We start from the raw sequence: 17,754 nt of genomic DNA on the forward strand, positions 1-17,754 counted from the left end.
CTCTGGTCTACAATAAGCCAAATAACTGCCTGAGTGGATTGGTTTCCGTCTTTTTCAGTCAGCCTGTTATTTGGCATGGCCATACGTCAGAATGGAAGTGAACGTTTTGAAGTGGGGTGGTATATTTACTTTAGAACAAGTTAGAAAACGTAAATGAAAAACAAGGTTTGTAATAATTATGCTGACATTGTTAATTTTTTTTAACAATGAAATAGTTCCTCATGCCTATTAGGTACAAAATAGTGCTGAAGAGTGAGATGCAGTGGAATATGGCAGGAAAAAGGAAGAAGGGAGCTGACGCTTATTGAACATCAAGCTCTGTGTCACGTGGAGTGTTGGATGCTTTCCATTTGCATATTTGATTTAATTCAAAGTGTCTATTTAAATTCCGAATTAAGCCCATGGCTTTTGTTCATCTTCTTCCCTTTGCAACCTAACTTCTGAAAAGAGTCGTCTACCTGTTTTTCCCCTTCCTTCAACCCAAGTTGTTGCCACCATTCAACTGGGACTGTCCTTTCTAAGGTCACCAGACTCCTACTTCACATGCGCTGGGCCCTTCTTAGCACTCCTGCTGAAACCGTTTCGTCTGCGCCGTTCGTAGGGGAGCCCTGCTCAGGCTCTGCGGGGCCTTCAAGTGCGGTTTCACTGGAGGAGTCCCACTTTCCCAGGCCAAAAGTTGTTTCGTATTTTGTTCCCCATCTTGAAAAGGAAGTTAGTTCTAAACACAGAAATCGCCTCCCTTGCACAGTCTCAGGGTGTGCCTTCTCCGTGTGACTCCTGTCCCTTTGGGTCACCTCAAGAGTGCTCAGGCCCTGGTCACCAGCACGCTGCTGTGGCTCAGGGCAGCTCTGCTTTGTAAGCAGCAGATGGGACAGCTAAACGCACTCAAAATGTGCCTCCATGCGGGCTATTTTGTCTTTATGCAAGATGCCTTCTGACATTAATCCGAAACTTCCCCTTTCTGCAGGCTTCAAAGGCAAATCCAAACCCAACCTTCTGAAGCAGGAGACGAGCAGCCTGGCATGTGGGCTGCGCATTCTCTTCCGGATGTACATGGACGAGAGCCGGGTTAGTGCCTGGGAGGAGGTCCAGCAAAGGCTTCTAAAGTAAGACTCTTGGCTGAGTTTCTGCCTTTGAGCTGTGCGGCTGACGGTACAGAGCAGGAAAGGGCCACTAGGTTTGCACTGGGGGCAGCGTCCATGTCCCAGCCCCCTGCTTAGAAGCTGCAGGACTAAGCAGATAACTTGGGGCCTGAGGAAGAGATGGTGAAAATTAAATACAGTCTTACAGGCAGTTAGTGACATATGAACAAATCGTGTCTTCTGCTGCTGTTCAGGACAAAGGAGAAAGTTTTATCTCTTAAAATTTAAAAACTTCAAATTGTATAATAGTTTTTAGGCTTTTTTCATGCACAGATAGCTCCATTTTTACAAATCGATCATTTGTGAAAGTGCAAACTTGCCTGCCTGCATTTAGTTTCCAAAACTATTTAGAGTTTTTGTTGGTGTTAGTTTTTTCGCATTTTATTTCTCCTTAATGACAACTTAAGAGTCCGTCCTTCACCGGTTAAACTAATGCTAAGAATGAAACATGCCTTTCAGAAAGAATACTCTTAGCTGCATTGTATTTCTGTGTCTAATTGGAGAATAGAGGTGCTCAGAGACCAAATACATTTTGGAACTTCCAAAGACCACCTCACCTCAGTTTTCCCATTTTACTGATGAGACTATTAAAGCCCAGAAGAGTCTAAACCTTCACAATTAGTGAAAGGAAGAGCCACCCCAGGTTTCAGCCCAGGTCTGGACACCATGCCTGTGCATGTGCTACTACACAGTGGCTTTGAATTCAATGAAATTTAGAAAATTAGGAAAATGTGCGTTTCCTGATAAGTTGCAATGGCTTCTTTTAATATGTTTGGTTTTCTTCCTAATTTGAAAAACATAAATGTTTATATTGATACTCTAGTTACTGTAAGCACATGGAATCTAGCAAGTTCCTAATAGTTAATATTTACTGCCCTCTTTGCCTCAGTTGTTCTTTCTCAATGAACGTGCATACAGCAGGTATGCTAGCACATTTAAGGGGGACCGTTCTCTGTTACAGTGTCTGCAGTGAAGCACTAAGCTACTTCCTTACTCTGACATCAGAAAGTCATCGGGAAGCCTGGACTAATCTGCTGCTTTTGTTTCTAACTAAAGTTCTAAAGATAAGCGATAATAGGGTAAGTATGAGACACTGTCGTCTGAGCAGCACGGTGCCCAAGTGGGAGGCGGGGACGCGCAGCAGCAGACGGCTGCCAGGAGCTCTCAGCAGCGGAGCAGCAAAGCCCAGGCCACCGTGGCCGCACTCTCTCCTCGCTGGCCCGCAGTCTTCTCCGTCCCTACCCCACTTTGTGCTCCAATGAGTGATTCTGTAGGAGATTCAGGAGGGAGGAGTCAGAATCCTTTAGGACACTGGTTCTGCCACACATTGCAATTCCCACTCTGACCCCTGAAGTCTCCCCTTTTGCCCCATTGTGAAAAGTGCGCTCTGCCCCCTACCCAAGGCTATGTCTGGGCTTCAGCCATTCTTTTGGCATTTTTATTGGTTCCATGTGACCAACAGCCCCTTGCAAACAGGCCATAAACTCATTTAAGAATTTTAAACCAGTAGAAATAAAGATAAAATACAAATGCACAGCTGTACATAGACATTTAAAGTCTTCAAAACTACACATTTCACTCTTTAAGAGAAGACAGACACTTACAGCTCACATAAATGGAAACAGGTTGCTGTGATCCCATATTAGGTTTAAAAATGCCTAGTCAGGTGGTATGACGTTTGACACCGGGCCATGGAGGCGTGTGGGACGCCAGAGGGCTGTGCATGCTCTCAGGGCCATACAGAGGTTCATCCCAAGTCACGTGCTTAAGGCCCATGTGCATTTCCATCTGACTCCTGGGCTGGGTAAAGTTAGAAGTGACCTAAGGCGCCAGCAGCCACGTCGCTGGGAAGGACTCCAAACCCAGTCTTACTCCACAGCTTGCTTTCTTGACACAATTTGTCATCCTGCTTCCTTGTACCTTGTGGGGTGCGGAGAGCAGGAAAGTAGAGGAAACAGGCAACTAGTGTTCAGAGATTAAGGAACTACAGCAAAGATACAAAGTATATCAGTTGAAGTATAAGTGTGGAATATTTTCCCTAAAAACTAAAATTTTATTTAACAAATAAAAGATAATTTCAATAACCTATAGCTTATAGAAGCTCAAGTATGCTTGACTTCTTACTTTTGCTTATTACCCAGGAAAAACAATGATAAATCCTAAAAGTTTGTCGTAAGTTTGTCAAGGAAATCTAATAGAAAATGTTTTTCAAAATAAGGCTGTATAACTAAGTGATTAATGTCTGTATTAAGTGAGTCTTCAGTGCTGCGTGGCCTTTCAGTTCCGTAATCAGCACATCACTGCTTCACGCAGACGCCGCTCCTGTACTCAGAGAGCAGCGCGTGCCCCATAGGATTTGGTCTAACGGCAGTGTGAGGTTTGGAATGCAAGCACTACTAACGGAGAAATTCGTTTTCTTCCCAGTTTAAAGCTCATGCATCATTCTACTACCCTCTCCTATGTGAAATTATGCAATTTGACTTGATCCCTGAACTTCGTGCTGTTCTTCGAAGATTTTTTCTGCGAATCGGAGTAGTTTTTCAGATATCACAGCCACCTGAGCAGGAACTTGGAGTAAATCAGCAGTGATGGGAACTTAGTATTTTTCTGTTGGCGTTTACGTCCTCTGCTCTTTAAACGGACCCTGGAGCTGAGGGCTCCTACCGGAAAAATGGTTTCTCTGAATTGCAGTGTCTAAGGGTTACTGGTTAAAGATGCTTAGAACTAGAACTCAGAACTTGGCAGTGCTCCAGTCCCTTCTGATGGACTGTCCGTCATGGGCTCATGTTGAGCAGAAAGCCTGTTTCCACATTGTCAGCTTATGCTCATGTGTCCTTCCCTGTCCTCAGCAACAGGGAGAGCCCCACATATTTTTGGCAGGCGTGGAAGTGAAACTTACCCAAAGAACTATAGATGTAAAGATTTGAACTTCTGCAAGAAGTACAACTCAGGAGAGCTGTATTTTGAAGGATAAAATGTTTATAATTGGGGGGTGGGGGGGAGAAGAAGAAATTATTGTTCATGGTAAAAGATATTTAGCAACTATGGTATTCTTATTCTGAAGATTTTTGCACACTCAGGCTATCTGAGATACTGGTAATCATCCTTCTGTGAAAAATGTACAGAGATGCAGGTCTGTAATATAAAAATCTTAAACATTATATAGTTCTTCCTGCACTGTTTTATTTTATTTCTTTATTTTCTTATTCATTTGCTAAATACCTATAATATTTTGTCAAATGCACTAAACATTTGGGTTGAACTTTCTGTCTTTTTTATTTTGTGGGAATTTTGGTTCTGCCCTTTATTGGGGAGTGGTAATTCTGAGGGTTTAATGTGCCCAGAAGCTGTTGTGGCTGGCACTTGTTACGATCAACAACAACAACAAAAAGGTAGAAAATATCCCTACTGACCTAACTACCTGTAATATATTAGGGCTTTTAAAGATGAGCCATTAAAATAGAAATGATCCTTCATGGACCGAAACTTGAATCACTGCAAAATGAATCTAGTTTGCTGTCACTTTCTTTTCTTTTCTTTTGGGTGGCGGGGCTTGGTGTAGATTTTACTGTATGTACAGAATTTAATGTTGAATATATTAAAATAAATCTGGCATGGTTTGGGGAGGTTAGATTTACTGGAAATGTATTCATACTGTGAATTGTGCTCTGATGGTTAAAAAAACAAGATTGTTAAGCATTCCGTATTAACAGTGGATGTAGAAAATTTTTTCAGATGGATAAAATGTATATGGTACAGATGTAAAGTTTTCTATGTAAAAAATTCTGTACAACTTTCTGTACAATATTGATTCTCATCTGGCATATTCTAATCAGGTTATAGGTCAATAAAGTTTTTGGATTATTTGATCAGTGCAATCAAAACCTGTGTAATCCACAGCCCCATGTTTCATTGATTTTTTTTTCCCTTCACTTTTTCCATTAAAAGCCAAACAATTAGGAAAGGATATTTTTGGCCAGAACTATAAATTCAGTATTCTTTAATTCGGATGTTTTCTTAACAGCTTCTGCCATGAGATCCTCCCCCACACCCTGCTTTCTCAACCATAGGATGTTCATAATATATTGTGCATTTATTAATAACCCAGAATAAGGCTACACTATTTGCTGAAAAAGCTGCAGTCCCCTTCGGGGCAGTTTGCAGTGGCGCATCGTCCATCCCAGGAGTCACTTCAAGTTGTGTGGTACAACAGCATTAAAAAGGCAGATGGAACACACCAAGATCATTTATTTTGAGGGCTGTGTTAAAAAACATGAGAAGTGTTCAGTCTTTGCTCTCACACCTCTCTTGAGAATAAGCAGTTACTGAACAATGCATTTCTAAGTGCACCACCTTTATTACCCCCAAGACGTGGCCCTGTTCATACCCCGCTGGATGCTAGAGCTGGGAGCCACCATGACTTTCTGGCCTAGCTGAGGGAGGGGTAAGTGTCTCAAATGACCTGGCAGTTTGGTGTTTTATGGTATAGCCTCAGGACGCTCCCAAGAGGAGACGAGGCTTTCACCTTACTTTCAGATGACGATATAAGAAAAATCTTTACCGTAAAATAAGCAGTGGTTAGATTTCAAAATTGAGTATAAAATTTACATGCAGCTAAAATTCAGAATATCAGAGAAATTTCACACTTGAGAGAAAAACTTTTCTGGTCTTGTCTGCCATTAATTATGTCAGTGGAACACCAGGGATGTTCTTAGCTGTTGTGCTAAAGACTCTAAATAAGAATTATTATTTCCCAGCATTTGAATTAATCTTTCCTTTTCAAAGGCCCCTCCTGGAGTGATTAGGAAGACTGGCTCACTTATCCGGTGGTCTGTGGTAGTGCAGCAGGGACCCAGTCTCTGTCCTTGACCCTTGGGTGTTCCTGCCTCTCTGACTTCTAAAACAACTTGTCTAGAAACCTCAATTCCAGTTAAAATAAGAAATCGACATTGGCAATAAAAATAATTTATTTCTATCAAGAAGTAGTTAAATCATATAAATCAGTACACTTAATGCCTAGATTGGCACAAAAATAGAGGCAGAAAGTTGTAAGGTTTAGTGCATGGCTCATGGGAATCAAATGAATTACGATTCCCAGCATTCATACTGACACAGGTGCTGTAAATGACAATGGAAATAACTAGCATATTTGATTCTCTCATTACATAGCAACTGGAATTGTCCCAATGTATTTACTAAGAGATCTTGAATAGCGTTAACAATGGCAAACATACATATAACAAGGAGTATTCTGGTTTTACAGTACTGTTAAGACACTTGTGTTTTATTCACCTTATCTTACTGACAAGCAGAATTTAAATTAATGCACATATGGTAGTTGATTCCAAGAGTTCACTGCGACCCTAATTTCTGGCAAAATTGTACAAAAATAATTCTATACAATTCTACATTATATAAATTAATAATCATGGCCTTTTATTTATGTACATCATATACATCATCATGGGAAAAAGATACCTTATCTACAGATGGAACATAAGTAACTTCCAGGTAGGGGCCAAAAGTAGCACATATTATTAAAGGTTCAGATTTAATATTCCTTTCACCTTAAAAGGCACTGCTGGCTCCACTACATCTTTATTTTAACCGTGTGCAGTAGACAGGCCCTGCCAATTGAAAGTGCCTGGTTTTCCAGGAACCTGCTGCTGCTCCTGGCTCAGTTGCTCTGCCATGAATCGTTTCAGCGTTTCTGAGGTGCCCGGGCGGAGCCAGGGCTCAGTTGCAACAGAGTTTGATCTGTCGTCACCTACATGCTTCATGATGTCATCAGGGTCGACCAGTGAACTCTCGTCATCTAAAAGAGGTGAGACAGACATGACTCAGGAAACACAGGTGGCAGGCAGGTGATGCGAACACAGATCTCCTGTAATCTAACCCATTACAGCCTTGCATTTCTCCACAATACTATGTTCTAAACTGTACTATTTTGTCCAGGCCCCTCATTTTAGAGGTAGGAAAGCAAACCCAAGAAAAGGCCAATTTTATGAAACAAAAAACAGTCAAGTAAATAAGGTGACTCCATGGTACCAGAACCCATAGGGATTCCAAGGAAAGCAAAGGAGACTGCGCCAAACATGAAGTTGACCGTGGAAGTGTAGGTGGGCTTACTTGGTGTCACCTTCAGGAATGGATGCCATGCAAAAAACTTTTTTTTAATTTAGCAAAGTTTTAGAAATAGTCCCAACCTCTAACTGTAAGGAAATAATAAATCATTTTAGGAAATTACTTCCATTCTTACACCTAATCTAAGAGGCTGTGTCTACTCCATTAAGCAGTAGCTCTTAATTTGTTTCATTATTAACTAAATTCATTGTACTTAACTTCTATATCTGTGTCTTATTTATTATTAGATACAATATTAGGAAAATCTGTCTTCCTACCCTGTGATGTCAATTTCTTTTTTTTTAAATTACATCTCCTGGTCTGTGAAGGATTAGCCCAGCAAAGGGACATGTGCAATCAATTTAATAATCAATCCACATCGTACCAAAAAGCTCCTGTTTGAAAGGACAATGTTAAAAAAAAAAAGTTTTAGAAAACCTTCTGAAGGAGTAGAGTCTTAAAATGTTCTATCTTCTGTCAATTTAAATATATCCCTGTTAAATATTAATTCAACTTATTCTAAAAGAAATTGAGGAACAGGTAATTCTCAGTATAAATTAAAAGAAAATTCCTTTTAGCTAAAAAAAAAAAAAAGCACTGCTTTCCCCCATTCCCCATTTTTCCAGGCATGCAATGAGAAGTGCTGCTCCCTCACGTTACCATGGTTGCTGGTATTTGGTATGTAATTATAACCATCAGAACAGACGCCTTAACTGCTAGAGATTATATGAGTACAGTTTTAACACAGTATTAAAAGTAGGATCTAAAAAATACCTTAAAATAATTGCCACTAGAAAATTGTTGTAATGTAGTTTAACAGACTAAAGAGAATTGTCCAAATACATCACTCTACAATTTGCTAAGACTAATAATACAGTAGCACTTACTATTATAAAATTGTCCCATTATCCTAATGACTAGTAGCATTGACATAAAAAATGATGGTCTAGGGCTGGCAAAGGAGCCCATTAGTTGCCTAAGGAACCGTGCTGCCTGCCTGTGCTTGGTGAACAAGCTTTAACCAAAGCAATAAGAGACGGTGGAGGCCAACATAATGAGAAGACTAAACTTTGACTTATAAAAACAAGCAAACACTAACCTGCGGCTATTTTGCTTTGTCCATGGTACAGAAAGCCAAATAAAAAGGTAAAAAAAATTTATTTGTAAGTACTACAAACTTATAATAGACATAATCTAAAGAACTCAAAGTTTTAAAGATAATTTCTTAGAATCTCTCACTTCAGTGAGAGAAGTGAGATGCTGATACTAATCAGCATTTTCCCTGCTGAAAGCAAAGCTTGGGTATATTTAATAAGCAAAACCTTCATCTGTTTAGAATCCACTTGAAAATGGTACCCTCTCTGGTAGAAAGAATCTGACGCAAAATTAATCCTGAATCTCCCCGGAGAAGCTACTGTGTTCTAGGCCCCACAACTCAAAGGATTTCCAAACGCCTGCCATCTGCCCCCAGCCTCAGCGAAACTTCCAGTGAGCAGGTGTAAGAGTTCTTACAGAATTTGCTCTAGGCAATTAAACTTGGCCATTTACCTGTATTAATAGGTTTATTCTGAAGTTCATTCAATCTTCGCATTCGTTCCTCATTTCTCATTCTAAGCTGATCAATATTTAAACTGGATACAGATTTTAAAGAGAGACCATCTGGTGGTACATTAGGATGACTTTGTTCCTATAGTTAGAAAACAGAACTTCAGAGAAACGATCATTAACGTAAAATATGTTCAGAGTAAATCAGTGAATCAAAACGTGTTCTTGCCCTTGATAAATGTACAGTGTGATGGACAAAATAAAACAAATGAGGATCTGTAGCGTTTATATTCCAGCTGCCAGTGTTTATCCCTGCAGGCTCAGACTGAAGGTGTAGCATTTGTGGTAACATATAAATGCTGCCAAACTGGATAAAGGTGGGCAATCATAAGACATTAGAGGGAAAAAACCTGAAAGAGCACGGACTAAGAATCAGGCCAACTACAGTAATCAAGACAGGGTGGCAGTGGCCTAAGGAGAGACATACAGATCAACAGAATCGAAATCAGAGTCCAGAGATGAACTCTCGTGTTTATGGACAGAGGAGCGAACAACATTCACTAGGGGAAGGAACAGTCTTTTCAACAAATCGTACTAGAACAGCTGCATGTCCACATGCAAAAGGATGAATTTAGATCCCTACACCTTATGCCATACACAAAAATTAACTCAAAGTGAATCACTGACCTAAATTTAAAGGCAAAAACGGTGAAACTCCTAGAAGTAACTTTCATGATATTGGGTTAGGCAACAGTTTCTTAGATATGACACCAAAAGCATGCTCGATAGAAGATTTGATAAAGTTGGACCTCATCAAAATTAGATGTTTCTGTGCTGCAGTGGACACCATCAAGAAAGTAAAAGACGGGCCGGCCTAGTGATGCAGCAATTAAGTTCACATGCTCCATTTCGGCAGCCCGGGTTTCGCCAGTTCAGACCCCGGATGCGGACATGGCACCGCTTGTCAAGCCATGCGGTGGCAGGCATCCCACATGTAAAGTAGAGGAAGGTGGGCACAGATGTTAGCTGAGGGCCACTGAGGAGGATTGGCAGCAGATATTAGCTCATGGCTAGTCCTCCTAAAAAGAAAACCAGAACTAACAACAACAACAACAAAGCCCACAGAATGAGAGAGAATACTTGCAAATCATACATCTAATATGGGACATGTATCCAGACTATATAAAAAACTTACAACTCAACAATAAAAAGACAATCTGATTTCAAAATGAGCAAAGGATGCGAACAGACATTATCTCCAAAGAAGATATCCAAACGGCTAAGAGGTACATGAAAAGATGATCAACATCATTAGGGAAATACAAATCAAACCCACAAAGAGATACTCCACACTCACTAGGATGGCTATAATAAAAAAGCAACACGTGTTGGCCAAGGTGTAGAGAAACTGGAAGCTTCATACACTGCTGGTGGGAATGTAAAATGGTGTGGCCACTTTGGAAAACAGTCTGGTAGTTCCTCAAAATGCTAAACATAGTTACCATATAACCCAACCATTCTACTCCTAGTTATATATGCAAGAGAAAAGAAAATATCAAAAAACTTGTACATGAATGTTAAAAGCAGCAGTATTCGTAAAAGATAAAAAGGGGAAACAACCCAAATGTCCATCGAATGTTGACTGGATAAACAAAATGTGGACTATCCATACAATAAAATGTTATTCAGCAATAAAAAGGAATTATGCACTGATATGCTATAACTTAGATGACCTTTGGGGATTTAAAAAAAAAAAAAAAGAAGCCAGTAACAAATGACCAAATATTGTATGACCTCATTTATGTGTGTCCAGGAAAAGCAAATCTATAGAGACAGAAGGTAGATGAGTGGTTGCCTAGGGAAACAAGTAAGCATGTTACTGCCACCCGGTAAATAAGGTTGTACATATAATAATGCTAATGACAGCATTCGTCATTTGTTGAGAGCTCCCTGCGTACTTGACTCTATGCTAAGTGCTTCACATATGTCATATAACTATATTTCCATGTCATACATAAGGAACACAGTTTAAGAAATTGCCCAAAGGCGCTTACTCAACAAAGACAGGACATAGTTGGGACATGTACTAAGGACTCCAAAGCCTCCACTTTTTACTGGCTACACTGTAAAGACATTTACACATGTTCTGTGAAAAGAACATGGGTTTGATTATCAGCCTTCCTGCCTATGTGACCTTAGGCAACTTATCTGACCAAATGGAGAAGATGCCTGTATGGTAGACTTAGGTGATAAGGAAGTTATAGCAGATTTTCCAATAAATGGTATTAGTTGCTTCTTGTGCCTTCTCTGAAATCCGTTATGTTCTGCAAGGGGAAGGAGGAATGCTGGGGTGAGGCATTAACATTTATAGGGCAGAGATTCTGTGCCAGGTACTAGGCTTAGACTTACAGCCACCCTAAGAGTTAGGAAAATACTACCTCACAGAAGCCAAAGCACCAGAATTCAGTGCAACAGTCATCCAGCTAATTGGGTGACCCTAGATTGAGACCCCTGTCCACCTCTCTTCCAGAGCAAGTGCCCTTTCTCTATTGGACCACATGAATTTAACATGGGTCAGAACTTGGACCTCTCACTCCTAAAGTGAAAAGGGAAAAAGGAAAAGGATATTTCCTACATACAAAGTCCAGTCCTTTCAACTTGTTCCTCCTGCGCTCCCTTGCAGAGGGCAGCTGTGATGGTGGAGGGAAGGCATCGTCTTCAATGGCAGGATACGTCTCACCATAAGCACCTAGAAGGTCCAGACAAGGGAGAAGTCTTACACATCCACCATTTCAAATCATTTTACTCAGAGCTAAACCAAGACTCTGTCTTTTAATAGCTTTATTAAGATACATATAATAAAATTCACCCACTATAAATATATATAGTTCAATAATTTTTATAGAATTGTGTAATTATCACTAACATTCCTATCACCTCAAAAGGCTTCTTTGTACTCACTGGCAATCATTGCCTACTCCCACCTGCCCAGTCCCATGTAAATACTGATCTGCTTTCAGTCTCAACAGATTTACCTTACCTGAGATTCCATATAAATGGAGTTATACAATGTAATACTTTGTGTCTTTCACTTAGCGTAATGTGTTTGAGGTTCATCTATGCTGTACCATGTATCAGTAGTTCATTCTGTTTTACTGCTGAATAGTACTCCATCATACCACATTTTGTCTATGCATTCACCAGTTGTTGGTCATTTGAACTATTACTAGTTGGTGATTATTAATAATGCTGCTATGAACATTCATGGTCTTTGTGTGACCATATGTTTTCCTTTCTTTGGAATATTCTTAGGAATAAAATTGCCAGATATTATGGTAACTCTAAACTGCCAAACTATTTTCAAAAGTAGTTCTACCATTTTACATTGTAAGAAGGTTCTAGTTTCCTCATCATCAATACTTGGTATTGTCAGTCTTTTTGATCATAGCCCTTCTAGTGGGTCAACAACCTATTTGACCATGGAAGTGAATAGCTTACAATATTTAGAATTTTTTCCCTTACTCTTTATTTTGAAAAAATTAAAACCTAAAGATAAGTTATAATACAATGAATAACTAAAATCACCATTTCTTATTTTGCCACATTTATTTTACTTCTATATAGATTTTGGTGGATTTTTGTTGCTTGTTTTTGCTGAACAAATTGCAGACATCCTGACACTTTGTTCCTAAACACTTCAGCATGTGCCATCTAAGAACAAGGAAATTTTACATTGATACAATACTATCATTTAACATAAAATTGATATTCAAATTTCTGAAAGTTAGTGTACAGCCTTTTTCCTTTTTAAAGCAGCAATAACTACATTTTATTTTATATAAATAAAATTTTATATGGGGTTTTCTAAAACTCCAAAAACACAATTTTCTGACTTCATTATAGTAGTCCCCACCACTAATTCACACTCTCTCTCTTTTTAATAGACTTTATTAGTTTACAGGAGTTTTAAGTTCAGCAAAACTGAGTGGAAAGTACAGAGAATTCCCATATATCTCCTTCCCCCAAAACACTCACAACTTATCCCACTATCAGCAGCCCCCACCAGAGTGGTATATCTGCTAAAACTGATGAACTTACATTGACACATTGGTATCGCCCAAAGTCCATACTTTACATTAGGGTTCACTCTTGGTGTTGAACATTCTATGGGTTTTGACATGTATCCACCAGTATCACACACTAAAAATCCTCTGAGCTCCACCTATTCATTCCTCCCTCTGCTCTAACCCCTGGCAAACATGATCTTTCTACTGCCTCCGTAGTTTTGCCTTTTCCAGGTCATACAGTTGGAATCATACAGTATGTTGCCTATTCAGACTAGCTTTTTTCACTTTTATATACGTTCAAGGTTCCTCCACATCTTTTCATGGCTTTGTAGCTCATTTCTTTTTAGCACTGAATAATATTGCATTGTCTAGATGTACCACGGTATATTTATCCATTCACCTACTGAAGGACATCTTGGTTGCTTCCAGGTTTTGGCACTTATGGATAAAAACTGCTATAACCATCTGTGTACAGGTTTTTGTGTGGACACAAGTTTCAACTCCTTTGGGTAAACACCAAGGAGTGCAGTTTCTGGATTGTATGTAAGAGTATGTTTAGTTTTGTAAGAAAGTGCCAAAGTGGCTGTATTCCCACCAGTGAGTGAGAGCTCCTACTGCTCCACAACCTTGTCAGCATTTGGTGTTATCAGTGTTCTGGGTTTTGGCCATTCTGTTAGGTGTGCAGTGGTATTTCATTGTGTTAATTTGCATTTCCCTGATGACACAGGATGTGGAGAATCTTTTCATATGCTTATTTACCATCTGTATGTCTTCTTTGGTGAAGTGTCTGCTTGGGTCTTTTCCCCACCTTTTAATTGGGTTGTTTTTTTTCTTATTGTTGAGTTTTAAGAGTTCTTTGTATATTTTAGATAAGTCCTTTATTAGATATGTCTTTTGCAAATGTTTTCTTAACATTGTCCTTTGAAGAGTATTAGTTTTTAACTTTAATGAAATCCAGTTTATCGGTTATTTCTCTCACAGATTGTGCCTTTGGTGTCATATCTAAAAGTTATCCCCAAGTTCTTCTAAGTTTTCTATGTTATCTTGTAGAAGTCTTATAGTTTTTCATTTTATATTTAGGTCTATGGTCCATTTTGAGTTGATTTTTGTGAAGGGTGTGTCTAGATTCATTCTTTTGTGCAGGGATGTCCAGTTGTTCTAGTGCCATTTGTTGAAAAGACTGTCTTTTCTCCATTGCACTGCCTTTGCTCTTTTGTCAAAGATCAGTTGACTATACTTGCATGGTTCTATTTCTGGACTCTATTCTGTTCCACTGATCTATTTGTCTATTCTTTCACCAATACCACACTGTCTTGATTAGTATAACTTTATAGTAAGTCTTGAAGTCAGTTAGTGTCATTCTTCTGACTGTTGTTCTTCAATACTGGGTTGGTTATTCTGGGTCTTTTGCCTCACCATGTAAAATTTGGAATCAGTTTGCCAGTATCCACAAAATAACTCATCAGGATTTTGACTGGAATTTCCTTGAATCTATAGATCAAGTTGGGAAGAACTCACATCTTGACAATATTGATTCTCCCAAGCCATGTACATGGACTACTACTCCCTTTATTTCTTTCATGAGAGTTTTATAGTTGTCTTCATAAAGATCTTGTACATATTTTGTAAGATTTATATCTACGTATTTCTTTTTTAACGGGGTGCTAATGTAAACGATATTGTATTTTAAATTTGAAGTTCCACTTGTTCATTGCTGGTATATAGGAAAGTGATTGACTTTTGTGTATTAACTTGGTATCCTGCAACCTTGCTATAATTGCTTATTAGTCCTAGGGGGGGTTTTTTGTTGAATCTTTCAGATTTTCTATAGACAAACGTCATCTGAACACAAAAACAGTATTATTTCTTCCTTCCCAATATATATACCTTTTATTTCCTTTTCTTGCATTACTGCATTAGCTAGGATTTCCATAATGATGTTGAGGACTGGTGAGAGGGGACACCTTTGCCTTGTTCTTGGTCTTAGCAGGAAAGTTTCTAGTTTCTCATCATTAAATATGATGTAGGCTTTTTGTAGATGTTCTTTATCACGTTGAGAAAGTTCCCACATATTCCTAGTTTGCTGAGAGTTATCATGAGTGGGTGTTGAATTTAGTTCAATGCCTTTCCACATCTATTGATAATGATCATGCAATTTTTCTTCTTTAGCCTGTTGATGTGATGGATTGTGGTAATTGATTTGGATGAATTATATTAATTGGATGTAAACCAGCTTTGCATACCGGTAATGTATAATTCTTGGTTGTAGTGTATAATTCTTTTTCAGTTTTTTAAGTATGCTTTTGGGGGAGGGGAGAAGACTGGCCCTGAGCCAACCTCTATTGCCAATCTTCCTTTTTTTTTTTTCTCCCCAAAGCCCCAGTACATAGTTGTATATCCTAGTTGTAGGTCTTTCTAGTTCTTCTATGTGGGATGCCGCTACAGCATGGCTTGATGAGCAGTGTATATGTCCATGCTCAGGATCCAAACCAGCAAACCCCAGGCTGCTGAAGTGGAGTGCACAAACTTAACCACTCATTCACAGGGCCAGCTCATATAATTCTTTTTATACATTGTTGGATTCAATTTGCTAATATTTTGTTGAGAATTTTTGCATGTATGTTCATTAGAAATATTGGTCTGTAGTTTTCTTGTGTTGTCTTTGTTGGTTTGGTATTAGGGTAATGCTGGACACACAATGCGTTAAGAGTATTCCCTCTGCTTCTGTCTTCTGGAAGAAGCTGTAGAGATTTGGTATAATTCTTCCCTGAAGGTTGGGTAGATATCATCAGTGAACCCATCTGGGCCTGAGGTTTTCTGTTTCGGAAGGTTATTAATTATTGATTCAATTTCTTTTTTTTTTTATTGTTCTCATAGTCAATTTGGGTTTTTCCCCCAGCTTTGCTGAGACATAACTGACATATAACACTGTGTAAGTTCAAGGTGTACAATGTGACGATTTGATATACCCATGTATTGTGAAATGTTTACCACAAGAAAGTTAGTTAACACATCCTTCACCTCACATAATTACCATTTTATTGTTGTTATGGTGAAAACATTAAAGCTCTACTCTCATAGCAACTTTCAAATATATTGTTAACTAGTCACCATGCTGCACATGAGATCCCTGGAACTTACTCATCTTATAACTGAAAGTTTGTACCCTTTGACTAACATTTCTCCAGCCTCTCGATTTCTTTAATAGATACAGGCCTATTCGAAGTGCATTTCTTCTTGTGTGCCTTTTGGCAGATGGTGACTTTCAAGGAACTGGTCTATTTCATCTAGGTTATCAAAAAAAAAAGAAAGCATTGAAACTACCAGCCTTACCCACATTCATTAGAACAGTGGTAGCACAGTGGTGACCATAGGATATTTGTGGTGACCATTAATCAGAAAGACAGACTGCTGTATCTTGAGTCTAGAACGATGAAATACTCTAACACACCATCCTGAATGCCCCAGACTGTCTCCACTGTTAGCAAGGACAGGTCACACTTCCCTGATGCCTCCACAGACAAGCTATCTTCCCATCCCTATTTCCTACTGGTTTCTCTATCTTTACTCACTCTCACAATATGACTTCCTTGGAAAGGAAAAACTCATTTAAGAAGAAAAAACTGGAAGACAAATATAGGCTAGTTTAGAATTTTTATCACATGAAATTATAAAGTAATCCACATGAAATATAACTAATATGTAGAAGAGAGAATTCCTTGATGGCCCTAGGATGGCAGAAATGCTTATGATCAGAGTACCTAATTATAAGCATATATCACAATACTTAAAAGATCCCGTGGTACCTTCACATATCTTCTGAAGACTAAGTTATATGCTTACAACTTTTTAAAAGTGAAACAGTAAGATAATTGTAGATTCACGTGGGGTTGTAGGAAATAATAGAGATCCCTTGTACACTTTGCCCAGTTAACCCCAATGGCAACATTTTGCAAAACAAGAGCAACAATCTCACACCCAGGACATTCATACTGTTACAATCCACCAATCTTATTCAAATTTTTCCAGTTTTACTTGTACTCATTCGTGTGTTTGTGTGATTAAGCTCTACAGCATTTTATTGCCTGTTTACATTTGCTTGTCAATCCCTATTGTCAAGATTAAAAACTGCTCCAAAACCACAAAGATCTTCATGTCACCCTTTTATAACTACACACACCTCTCCTTACCCCCTAACCCTGGCAACTGCCAGCCCTTCTTTAAAATTTTGTCATTTCAAAAATGTTATATAAGTGGAATCATACAGAATGTAACTTTTGGGGATTGGATCTTTTTGTTCAGCAATATTTCTCTGGAGAGTCATCCAAGTTATCACGTGTATCAATAGTCTGTTCCTTTCTGGTGCTTAGTATATTCCATGGTATGGACGTACTACAATTTGTTTAACTGCTCACCTGTTGGAGGACATCTGGGCTGATGCCAGTGTTGGCTGTTAGAAGTAAAGCTGTTATGAAAATTCATGTACAGGTTTTTGTGTGAACCATTCCTATGACTTCTAAAGTTCATATTAGTTATTCTAATTTTGAAAACTTTGTAAGTCATATTTGATGATTATCCATTAAGTTAGTAACACAGAATATTCCTTTTTTTTACCACATTTCACAAGAAAGACTAAAGAAAGTATCAATTTTTTAAGTATAGAGAAAAACACTTAAAAGAAACATAAACAATGTTTCACATTTGAACAAACAGATTGGTAAAATAAATATACTCACCAATAAAAGCACTATCAGATTCCAATAATGAATTTTTCAAGAAATCATTAGTGTCACCTCCAGGCTAAAAGAAACATCATATATTAATGACTATTTTTATTAATCCTCTGGAAAAACATCAAATTTGTACTAAGAGGCACA

General features: G+C 38.6%; 2 protein-coding genes across 11 annotated transcripts in view; one reads left to right on the plus strand and one right to left on the minus strand.

Annotated features, from left to right (window-relative positions):
- ARFGEF1 (ADP ribosylation factor guanine nucleotide exchange factor 1) overlaps positions 1 to 5,026 on the plus strand; it is a 149,238-nt gene extending 144,212 nt beyond the window's left edge. Inside the window, exons 37-39 of the mRNA XM_023648500.2 lie at positions 968 to 1,106; positions 2,104 to 2,221; positions 3,567 to 5,026. Of these exons, the coding sequence (XP_023504268.2) occupies positions 968 to 1,106; positions 2,104 to 2,221; positions 3,567 to 3,731 (422 nt within the window). The 3' untranslated portion in view covers positions 3,732 to 5,026. The remainder of the gene's footprint in view (positions 1 to 967; positions 1,107 to 2,103; positions 2,222 to 3,566) is intronic.
- Positions 5,027 to 5,288: 262 nt separating this feature from the next.
- CSPP1 (centrosome and spindle pole associated protein 1) overlaps positions 5,289 to 17,754 on the minus strand; it is a 161,994-nt gene continuing 149,528 nt past the window's right edge. For 8 of the 10 annotated variants that reach the window (XM_070221329.1, XM_070221327.1, XM_070221333.1 and 5 more), the window contains 4 exons: positions 17,614 to 17,677; positions 11,450 to 11,559; positions 8,814 to 8,952; positions 6,092 to 6,957 (listed from right to left, as the gene is read on the minus strand). In XM_070221329.1, the coding sequence (XP_070077430.1) occupies positions 6,746 to 6,957; positions 8,814 to 8,952; positions 11,450 to 11,559; positions 17,614 to 17,677 (525 nt within the window). In that variant the 3' untranslated portion in view covers positions 6,092 to 6,745. 10 annotated transcript variants of the gene reach the window in all.

This window comes from Equus caballus, chromosome 9, assembly GCF_041296265.1.
Source record: "Equus caballus isolate H_3958 breed thoroughbred chromosome 9, TB-T2T, whole genome shotgun sequence".
In the NCBI taxonomy this organism is placed as follows: Eukaryota; Metazoa; Chordata; class Mammalia; order Perissodactyla; family Equidae; genus Equus; species Equus caballus.